General features: G+C 41.4%; 1 protein-coding gene across 1 annotated transcript in view; it reads left to right on the forward strand.

The window, feature by feature from the left end:
- The window catches only part of LOC120623775 (nose resistant to fluoxetine protein 6-like), a 51,928-nt gene that overhangs the window by 24,625 nt on the left and 15,167 nt on the right, over nucleotides 1–12,136 (forward strand). Inside the window, exons 4-6 of the mRNA XM_039889999.1 lie at nucleotides 666–930; nucleotides 2,332–2,492; nucleotides 10,963–11,131. Of these exons, the coding sequence (XP_039745933.1) occupies nucleotides 666–930; nucleotides 2,332–2,492; nucleotides 10,963–11,131 (595 nt within the window). The remainder of the gene's footprint in view (nucleotides 1–665; nucleotides 931–2,331; nucleotides 2,493–10,962; nucleotides 11,132–12,136) is intronic.

The raw sequence follows: 12,136 nt of genomic DNA on the forward strand, positions 1-12,136 counted from the left end.
GGTCTAACCTGTTAGGGCGTATGGTAGTCATACCCCTAATCCGCATCGGAACACTAAATCACTTCGCGGCACGTCTGTGTCGGTAGAGTGGTAACTAGCTAGGGCGAAAGCCGTCCACCAGATCAGATCAGAGAAAATTAAGAAATTATAACTTCCTTAATTAAGAAGGCTCAGAGTCACTCAGCGGGCGATGGAAAGAGCTATGTTAGGAGTATCTCTACGTGATCAAACAAGAAACGAGGAGAAGCTTAGAAGAACTAGAGTTACCGACATAGCTCAACGAGTCGTGAAGCTAAAGTGGGAATGGGCGGGGCACATAGCTCGGAGAACCGATGAACGTTGGGGTTCCAAGTAATTGGAGTGGCAACCCTGCACCAGTAAGCGCAGCGTTGGTCTGCTCCCAACCAGGTGGACAAACGATATCAAATGAGTCGAGGGGAGGCGCTGGATACAAGCAGCCCAGAATCGTGGAGTTTGGAACGCCCTACAAAAGACCCATGTCCAGCAGTGGACGGTTCAGTTGATTTGATGATGATGACGATGATGATGAAATTACCAAATTACGGGGAATCAAACCCGGGACCTCCTACTTAAATTCACAGCGCTCACCGTTGCGCCAGGGAGGTCGTCGAATGCTTTTTTTAAGTCCGTTATTTCTGTTTCAGCACTTTTTTTTTAGCAATTATCCTATTGTTGAGTTTGGGGACAATGCTAGACGACGGAAAGGAAGGCGGAACAAACTTCGAGAAACTTCTCAACGCGTTTTCTTTGAAACGCAATTTGAGAAAAGTATTCGACTTGACAGACTCCCCGAGCAGAGTTCAAGGAGTTGACGCGTTCCGGGGACTAAATGCTTTTGCTCTGCTCGTTGCGCATAAATCCATGGCGATGGCTCACAATCCTTATGTGAACAAGACTAGCTACTCTGAGGTATGTAATTCCCATGGCACGATATATTTCTCCCAACGTAAAAGTTGCTCTCAACTTTGCAAACTACCTATGAATCCGATAGTGTCCATAGACGTATAACGGATGCGCTAACGTCCGCAATTATTAAAAAAAAAAATCTATACCAAAATCTTCGAATTGCAGACTGAATATAATTGTGTTATCCTTTTCCTACTTCTCTCTGTAGTTGAGGATACTAAATTTAAACTGACATCTGAAGATTTTGAATTAGATTTATTACTACCCTCGGGCGTAATATAACTTCACTAGTTGTTGCCCGCGACTTCGTCTGCGTTTGATTTTGTTTTTTGATGTGGCATTACATTTAGTTGTAGTTCTAAAAAAAATTAAAGTATTCAGTATCGCTAAGCCTTAAATGAGGGGTTTGCTGCTGTCCGCTGAGGAGTTCTGTCCTCTATCTCCAACCACATTCAGATCTACACAAAGTTTGGGCAAAATTAAAGACATATTATAACCTCTATAGTACAAAAATAATGATTTAAATCGCTTATAATTTGTCGGAGTTATGGTGTAAAATCTTCAAACACTTTCATCTCCCTCTCCCAAAGAAACCGAAAAAATTAAATAAATTAATTAGTTAAGAAAACATTTAAACATATTTCAAAGAATAAAGCAACTTGCGACTTGGTTTTCTGTCCAATGAATACTGGAGAAGACTGAAATCCAGCGCACTGCATGAGACTTAATTTGAAACCATTGTCTATATTTTCAAGGCATTGTTTCATGAATAGATAATTGTACTCGCAATAGTGTATGGCGATGAAGGTTTATTAATATTATCATCATCATCACCCCATTACCAGCCCACTACTGGGCACGGGTCTCATTTAAATTGCTTAAATAAAAACGCACATAACTCCAAAAAGTCACTAGTGCGTGCCTGAGCTCGAACTCGGTCTCCACGAAAGGGTAAGCCAAAGCCTTACCCAAGGCTATCACCGCTTCGCATTAATATATTTATTGTTAAATACAGTCCCACAAAATCTTCCACCCGAAGAGTTCCATCAATTTACGCTGTACCTAGTACCTAAGTCCAAACGAACGTAAAGAGATTCCAACCTATAACATCAACTCAATAATTATCGCATAACTAAATACCTCTTAAAAGCACACGCAAATCAAGCCGGAACTAAAGTCACACCTCCATCTCAAACACTCACTGTAGTTAGTAATAAAAGGTACTCATATTTCCGGCTATTACTGCTGTTTTAAACCACCTTGACCCTCTTAAGCCTTTATACCATCGTAAAAATGCGTCGGTATGCTTCAAATTAAAAACACGTATATTGTTAGGCTTCAAAACCATCACCGTACACCATTTGAACCTTTTATGAGTGGTGTAAAGAGTTTAATAATCCTCAGGTATTCGGGATGCCATGGGCAGTCATCGGCCGTTCAGCAATAGTTTACACGGACAGCTTTCTGTACCTCAGCGGATTTCTGAACGCGCACAACCTTCTTCAGGAGTTAGAGAGAAAAGGTACCATTGATATGAAGAGCAGACTGCTGACAAGATGGTTCAGGTGAGTGTAGAAGCCAGTAGTTTTTAACCAAAACAGAACATAGACAATATATGCGTTTATGGTTTGTGACTAGAACATAGACAATAAATGCGTCTATGGTTTGTGACTGTGGTTTTGTAGATTACTTCATCATCTTCGTTAACAATCCAAAGCTTACACACCCTTTCTAACATTATTGCGAAACTGATTTTGTTTGTTCGAACTAAACATATTACCCGCGTCGTAGTCGGCAATGAATTTTTGATTTCTCATTTAATAAAATAAACCGGGGTCGCCTAAGCCTATCTCCAGCAGGTTCCGGGCAAATGCTAAACTTCAAAATTGGTTTCATGGTTTATATGTTACCATGTCATACACAGATACAGAATTCACACTTATTTTTTTGTTAACTACATCTGAATTATAATAGCGACTGAAACAAAATAATATTTAAAAAATCATGAAATCATCTTCATTTGAAAATAATGTTAGTTATTAGTAGATCGGTCATGAATTCTAGCAGGCCTATCTGCAGCAGCCGCCAGGCAAATTTACAACCTAGTATAAGTTTTTATAATAAATTACAACAAAAAGAAATACACAAAACTATTGTAAAACAGACCTTAAGATTGTAACAACATCTTACAACGGATGTTGGTTGAGACATAAGGTATAGAAGCAATACTTATTTCAGAAAATTAAGAAATTGGACTTAAAAGTGATGTCATAAAATGCACCAAATTGAAATAAACATTGACCTTTAAAAATTGACGAAAATCTTAATTAAAAAAATCTAATTTTGTAATATCGTTGAATCATCTTTGAAGTCATTAAGAAATCCCCGTATCTTAAATGCGCACGTGTTGTTTAGGTATTTCTATAATCTAATTGCCTTTTAATGACTATAAAATGATACTTTATATTTAGTGCGAGGGCAAATCTTAGGCCGTAAATCCGTAGACTATAGCGAAGGTAATAAAGCGTTATATGGAAGCTTCTATGATTTGGTTGCTGGTTTGTTCCTTTAAGGGTTCCGAAAAAATTGGAACCAAAATATGTTGTCTTTCTTTCTGTCCGTCCGTCTATCCATCTGTACGTTTGAGTTTAACCGCACTCAATCTTAGAGATTGCTTGAGGTGCTTACTAAGTTTAAACATGAAATCAATCGGAGATGTGGTTTTAGAACTGCAATAAAAAGATAAAGGCTTTTCGTATGTCCGTACAAAAATCGACGGTTGTATCCCAAAACCTACAACAGACAAAAGTTTATCTAAATTCTTTCTTTATCTTCGGTTGAAAAGTTACCTAGGTCATAATTAATTAAAACACCTAGGTTAGCATGTTAGTGCCGTAAATCGGCACCTAGCTTTGGGTATGAATAAAATATTCGAACTCAATCTTTTTACTATGCACCCCGCTGTCCAATATAAGTCATGCAGCAACGGAACAAAGAATACATATGATTTTTTAATACTGTACAATATTCAGGGTAATTTTCGAACGTAAGCAATGTTTTAATAAAGGATTTAGCGAGCAGTTAAAAATTATGTTTTATAACATAAAACATTATAGTTTTTACTACAATAAATCGATTAGGAAATTCCCATAAAAAGTCCTTATTTATATAAACGCAAGGTCACTCGCTCGGGGCATTCGAAACGTAAGTTCATTAAACCTTTATGAATACCTACATAGTGTTTAATATGAGACTTGTAGTGTTGCTCACACTTTATGTATTTGATGTGGGAATCACAACAAAAAAATCATAAATTAAGAATTTATTGTAGATAACAAATCCTAACCACCTCTGAAAGCATTGCCAAGTTTTATAAGTAAAGTATTTATAGAAACCACAACGCACTCAGTATGTTTAAAGGAAAAATTAAACCAAATTATTTATCTTTATTTTGTTGAGAAGTAGATAAATTTTCGTTCTCTTATGATAAAGAATAAAGAATTTGCATGGTAACAAATTAAAAAATTTGAAAGTGATTTGATGATAATTTTGTCCTTTTACAAAAAACCAAATTAATTCTCACATTTTGAAGATTAATAATTTTTTTTCAAAGTTTAGAAGTAAGTAACCTCAGTTTTACGTTTTTTAAATTTTTTAAAGAGCTTTCTTTACGGTTTTAAGAAAGTTGTATTCATTGAAACGCGCGTCTAATGCGCGGTAAAATATCGTAGTGCGCGGACATAGATCTCGCACAGGCTTCGTGAGAGATCTAATCTAAATTGTCAGATGGATACAATAACGGGATTATATCCTTCGGTACATCAGTGGGACGCACTTAACCGTGAACGATAAACCCATGCATGCGGGATTATTGCAAGGAATTGAAACTAAAGTACTTAATTGAGCTATGTTCTCGGGATATATGGGCTGCTTTGGGCTGCATAGCAGCTGAGAAATGGAGTAGGAATACTGAACAATTAAACAATTTCAATCGCAAGACCGATAAGTGGCGGTATAACCACTTCAATTTGGCTAGACTGAGTAAATGTCACAGACCGGTGTCGGGCAGCAGCGACGCCGGTGCGATAAGTCTAGCCCTGCAATGACCAACCCGCCTGCCCAGCTTGGTCACTATCGGTCAAATCTTTGTGAGATGGAGAAAAGGAAGCCACAGCCCCTAGTCCTCGACAGCCCCGCTATTCCTGGCTCTGGCAGCGGTTATGGTATCAGCGGGGCAGGGGTGTCAAGAATCTCCGGACGGATGACATCAGGCGAGTCGCTGGGAGCCGCTGGAGGCAAGCGGTCCAGGACCGTGTATTGTGGAACTCCCTACAAAAGACCTATGTCCAGCAGTGGACGTCGATTGGTTGACATGATGATGATGAATCGCAAGACGTGCCGCTAAGCGATCCAGAGTCCCGGTACGATGACGCGTAGAAACCGATCAGGGGCATGGGTATAATTTAGCTGCCACATTCCTAACAGGGTAGCCCGCTACCATCAGATGAGATTGCAGTCAAGGGCTTACGTATAGTTAGCATGTTCAACGAATCAATTCCTGGCTGGGGTCCTGTATTGTTAGCAAGCTCTCTTAGCAAAATATCGTCAAGTCCAGCTTGGCTGTGAACCCTTGCTAGTAGTTAAAGCTTTTTTTACTAGCTGTAATAACTAGAAATACCTTTTTAGTACTAGTTTGGTAAGATAGGTCTCGAAAGTATTTAATTTGTTTGGTTTTTTGTTACTTATGTTCTTGACGGTTTGATTTTCTACATATACAGTTTGCATTATATGTTACTTTGTAACCTGGAACAATACTGGGTATCGTACTGTAGGATTTAAAATTTAAAGATACGTAATTTTTAGTTACACAAAATGTTGTACGACTTTACATACATAGCAATATTAATATGAAATACATATGATATTTTCGGTGAAAGAATATAACTAAAATTAAGTCTCAACAATGCATTTTTACCGCACCTTACAGTAACCGCAAAACCGCAACAGTTAACACGCGGCGATTTAAAGCAACCGATAATTTAATAGGATGCAATAGAATATAATTTATTGCGCAGTTTTGTATTATGAAAGTTGTGGTTTGCGGTGGCGAGAAAAAACGACAGTTAGTTCCTTGAATCACAAAAAACGCTTGCGGTTATTCAGTAGTGCGAGCAATAAATATATGAGTTATCAATAAAGCATGACAGATGAATCGTATATTTTATGTAAACACTCGATAACTCAAGACCAACGGGAGGTAATAATTTTATGTTAACATTGTTTATTTATTATAAGCATCGTTGTATATTGTGGTGAATTACGTGTATCGCCTTTTTTTTTTTTATTGTTATAACTGACGGATCAAGCAGATGGTCCACCTGATAGTAAGTGTAAAACCTTCGCCCATAAATAGAGTAACACTTCGCAGGGCAGGCGAGGAACACGTTTTTTTTTTTTTTTTTTTTTTTTTAAAGTATATAGACAAGTGCTTGACTGCAATCACACCTGATGGTAAATGATGATGCAGCCTAAGATGAAGCGCGCTTGCCTAGAAGATGCCTATTCACTCTTGATTTGAAGGTACCCAGATTATAGGTATCAGGGAAGACGGAAGATGGGAGGGCATTCCAGGCCTTTGCGGTGCGGATCAGAAAGGAAGAAGCAAAACGCTTCGTACGTGTTGATGGTATTTCAACCACGTAACGGTGCAGATTCTTTCGGTGCCTCGCAGTTCGATGGTAGAAAGGAGATGGTTTGACCAAATCGAATAGCTCCTGAGCACACTCTCCGAAATGTATCTTGTAGAAAACAGCCAGACAAGCAACCTTGCGCCGGTGTTCAAGGCTTTGAAGTCTACTGACTACAAGGTCGTTGCCAATGAGTCTCCTAGCACGACGATCCACCGAATCCAAAGCATCGAGCTGGTACTTGGCAGAGCCATCCCATAAATGGCTGCAGTACTCCATGCACGACCGAACCTGAGCTTGGTACAGGGTTAGAAGCTGTTCTGGCGTGAAGTAGCGCTTAACTTTGTTGAGGATGCCAAGTTTTTTGCCAGCAGTTTTAGCTTTGGACTCGATGCATTGTCCAAAGTTTAGATTGGACGAAATGCTGATACCTAGGAGCTCAATACTATTCGTGATTGGCACAGATACATTTCGGAAAGTCGGAGTTAGGGGGAACGGACTCCGTTTGGCGGAAAACAAACACGCTTGGATTTTGGAAGCATTAAACTGTACCAGATTAGTGTCACCCCAATCGGACACCTCGCTTAAGGCCAGATTAACGCGTTCCACCAAGGCCTCTCTGAGCACAAGAGTTTCTTCTCCACTAGCTCGTGGACTGGACATGTATCTAACCGTCACAGTGCTGTCATCTGCATACCCAAAGATGCCGGGTTTTAACAGATCATTTATATGCAGCAGGAAGAGCGTAGCGGAAAGAACCGATCCCTGAGGGACACCAGCGTTGATGGCCATTAGGTCAGACGAGGACCCATCGACGACAACCCGAAAAAATCGTCCACTCAAGAAATCAGCGATCCAGTTGCAAAAACTAATGGGTAACCCGTAGGCTGGAAGCTTGTGCAGAAGACTTTCATGCCAGACACGGTCAAAAGCTTTCGATACATCGAGTGAAACGGCGAGCGCTTCACCGTGCTTATCCATGGCTTCACCCCAGATGTGCGTGGCATACACTAAAAGATCCCCTGTTGACCGATTTCGTCGAAAACCGTACTGACGGTCTGACAGGAGTTCGTTGTTTTCTAGGTATGCCAGAAGTCTGTTATTAAGTACACGCTCCAGACTTTTACATAATAAAGAGGTGATAGCAATTGGTCTGTAGTTAGATGGGCCGGCACGGCTACCCTTTTTTGGAACAGGTTGCACGTTGGCAATCTTCCAAGCTTTCGGGACCTGAGTGGTTTTAAGGGAGAGGCGGTATAAACGTGTTAGAATAGGAGACAATTCGGGAGCACAGGTTTTAAGAACCACTGCTGGAATACCGTCTGGACCACTGGCTTTATTCACATCCAGATTGCGGAGCACTTTTAAAACCTCACACTGTCGAATGCGTATCTCTGGCATGACAGAGTCACAAAAAGGTATGGTTGGTGGTGAGGCACTTCCTGAATCTAGCTGTGAATTAGCTGCAAACAGAGATCCTAAGAGGTTAGCTTTATCTGTTGCAGTAAAAGCCAGAGACCCGTCAGGTTTCAAAAGGGGTGGCAGCGAAGGACGGCAAAAATTCGTTTCGATGGACTTCGAAAGGGACCAAAAAGCTTTACTACCACGTGGATAAGAAGCTAATTTTGCCCCGATACGTATGGTGCGACTAAAACGAGCTCTTTTTAGTACCTTCTTGTAGGACTTGGCGGCTGAGTTAAAAGCTCTCTTCTTGGCGGTGATATCCGGAGCTTTTTTTGAACGGGCTTCAGCCCACGCTGCAAACGCTGTATCTTTATGCGCCTCGGCTTGGGCACACTCAGCGTTATACCACCGTGGAACCCTGCCATCGAGTGATACGTCAGCGAATGGAATAAAGTATTCCATGGCTTGCATTATGACCTCCGATAAAGCTTTTTCACTGCTCGACGGATCATTAGACGAGAAGCATACTTGCCGCCAAGGAAAAGATGCAAAAAAATGCCGCATCTCGTCCCAATCTGCTGACTTGTATCGCCACACCCGTCTGATTCCAGTAGAACCGGAGTCCAGGGGGTGATAGTTTGACACTGACCTAACCAAACAGTGATCAGAAGTGCCCAAGGGAGCTCTAACTGATACTGAAAAACGGTCTGGGTCGGTAGTCAGCAGAAGGTCTAGGCAATTAGGTGTGTGGCCGTCGATATCAGGTACCCGTGTTGCCTCTTGGACTAGCTGAGAGAGATCTAGCGATAAGGCAAATTTAAGCGCCTCTCTCCCGGCGTGGTCGGTGTTCTGGTATGGGAATAGCCAGTCCTGGTGGTGAGCGTTAAAGTCACCCAGAAAAACCATTTGGGCAGTCGGATACCGACGCTGTACGGTGTCAGCCGTTTCACTGAGATACTGAAACATCCGCGTCGTCTCCTGGTCACCACTATGTGAGCGATAAGTACAGGCGTAAACAATCTGATCCGTACCTGTATCCAATAGACACCACATGATTGAGAAGTTGGGTACCTCCAAGTTACGGAGACGCCGGCAACAGACGTCATTACGTGCGAACATACAGACCCCGGCACGAGGTTTAAAATTATGCTCAAGTGAATACCCTGGGTACTGAAGATACGCTACATCTGTTGGAACCCCAATTTGTGTCTCCGTAAGAAAAAGTAAATGCGGCCTCTCAGTCTCCAGATGATGGTGGACTGCACAGAGATTAGAGTGTATTCCTCTTATATTTGAGAAATGCACTTTTAAGGAGAGGAGGTGCAACCGCTGTGTATACTTACTTTTCTTCATTTTGCGTGTCATTTGATGTAAAGGGTGAATAGGAAAAGGGATGGCAGTTGTACGAGGCGCGACGTTTGTAGACTCCTCAATCCACGAAGATACCACACTAAAAGGAAGACTCGACTGGAGACTGCGGGGACGCCCGAACCCCCCTGGGAATCACCATCGGGCCCTCTCTCTGGTCGTCAACCAGCACGATGGAAGCCATCCCAGGATTTTTCGCTAGTTGGCGGGGCAGCCTTTCATAGGTGACGAACCTATTAGTTGGGCCCCCTACTACCTGCGGTCGGCCAGCGGTGCACCGTGCTTCGGATCCCGCTAGCCTCCAAATCGAGGCGTCCAGTGTAGTTACCCCGTGGATCGGATCCTGTCATTAAACGCAACGCAACTGTACATACCCATCCCCTTTAGATAAGCTACTACGAGCATCGTTCCGGAACACGACAAATCGCATCAGTCAACTGACACAATCAGTCATTTTGCGGCGCGGTTTTGCTCGCAGGGTGGTAATTCTAGCCACGGCCGAAGCCTACCACCTAAGAAAATGATACTCGTTTAGCACCACCCAGGGGCCATGTGTAGGGTAACAAGGGTTAAAACCTAATTTCGGTAATTCCTACGGACGCGAGTACCAACGACCCCCAAACGTCCACACGTCTTGCAACGTGCCGTCATGTGTCCACAACCTGAGGCGTAGGTGTTAAGCCTCATGTGCCTGAAACCACACCGTCATCAAGGTCCTTTTAGACCGGCAGGGTGGTTACGTATCTGGCCCTTTCAGACCGGCAGGGTGGTTACGTATCTGGCCCTTTCAGACCGGCAGGGTGGTTACGTATCTGGCCCTTTCAGACCGGCAGGGTGGTTACGTATCTGGCCCTCTCAGACTGGCAGGGTAGTTACGTATCTGGCCCTTTCAGACCGGCAGGGTGGTTACGTATCTGGCCCTTTCAGACCGGCAGGGTGGTTACGTATCTGGCCCTTTCAGACCGGCAGGGTGGTTAAGTATCTGGCGACAGGCTTCCGACAGGCGTTAATCTTGCTATCGCCGCTGTCAAACGTCACTTTTCCATACAATAAATAAACAAAAGTGACTTCGGGGTGGTCAATAACAAAAAATTGCATATAATACAGGTCGTTCGAAAAGAGTAGTCTGCAAACATTTTGTACAAATAGAAGCCAGACTTAGGAACCAAAGGAGATATTGTGTCATATACCGCGTTCTTAGAACCAACACACAAGAACTCATCAAACCTTTTTATTTTTGGCCCACTGCAAGTTAATTAGCCATCTTTAATTAGTTAGCTGTAATGCAATTATACCTGTAAGTACATAAAAATGCAGGCTAAGGTCAGGTTCGATGCAGGATATCATCGGTCAACTTACGCACTTATAATGTTATCAAGTTCTGACCGCACTTTTGCAGATTTTTTCATACAAAAGTTTGTATGAATTTAGATTTCTTGCAGCAATAAGACCATCTTTGCATGCCTATTTTTTTTGCTACGTTCCGTTTTGCGTGCAATAAAATGTTCTTCATCATCTTCACTTGAAACTTCTATTCATTCTCAAGTTAGTTTTTAATGAACACTTTTTTTTCTAGACTGTTCCCGATGTTTCTAAGTTTAATGCTGTTTTGCACCTACATCCTTCCTGACGTCAATAATGGCCCCCAGTGGAACTTAGTGGTGGAGGAGCACAGTCGAGTCTGTGAAAAGAACATGTGGAAGAGTTTCCTATTCATACACAATTACTTCGGCTTTGAGGAGATGGTGAGTTTTTCAACCTAATATGATCTATACCTACTACCTTTATTTTCTTTTTTTAACTCCAAAGTTAGCCCATGAATACTATCGCGGGAGGTTGACAAAAACTTTTTTTCCCGGAACTTATCGATGGACTTGTCGATAACCCCTCTTAACAGTTATAAAGCTTGATTAGATTTTAGATCTACAATCTAAAGTTTATTTAAAAAGAAAATGGAATTTTGTTTCGCACTAAAAACATTTAGACCGTATTCCTATTACATTTTTACCTTCATATAATTAATATTAAAATAAACACATTTTTACTATATTTGAAGGTAGAATAACCTGTTTTTAAAAAAAACAACATGTTAGATCTATGAACGCTTACACCTAACGGTGATGGTGATAACTGCATTCGTTAACTTAAAACTAAAACTAGGAGGGTTCCAAACGCGCACTGGTCTAAGAAGACCCGACATCAAATTTAGACGAAAAAAACTTAGCCGGGACAACATAACATACATTTTAACGGTACCCATCAATAAAATACTCATAATTTGACTAGTAATTGCATTGCTGAACGATTATGTCGCCAAGATTTTCAGCGAATTTCAAACGTAATGCATACAGCTTGGTTAAGTTTATAAGCGATTTAAAGAATTATATTTTTAGGAGTCACTTTTACGCTGACCTTCCGAAAATCTAGCGAATTGAATTCACCAAGTACAAGAATGCTATTTATTATCTAACAATACACTTCATTGAACAATACCTACTCATTGAGTAGTAATTATTGAAATAGTTCCCATGGCGTTATATAACTAATGCCGCGTTGCATGTATGTCACCCAGATATTAAACACTAGAAAATACTTGTGAGTTTGCCCACTTGGAAACGGTTTAAGAGACTCACAGAGTTTATTAAAAGTTATAATAGTATACTCGGCACAGCTCGGAGTACCGATGGACGTTAGGAAATCAAAGTGCTGGAATGGCGACCGTCTTCGCCGGCGAAGACTCTGTGTTTGTT

Source organism: Pararge aegeria, chromosome 5 (genome assembly GCF_905163445.1).
Source record: "Pararge aegeria chromosome 5, ilParAegt1.1, whole genome shotgun sequence".
NCBI classification, from domain to species: domain Eukaryota; kingdom Metazoa; phylum Arthropoda; class Insecta; order Lepidoptera; family Nymphalidae; genus Pararge; species Pararge aegeria.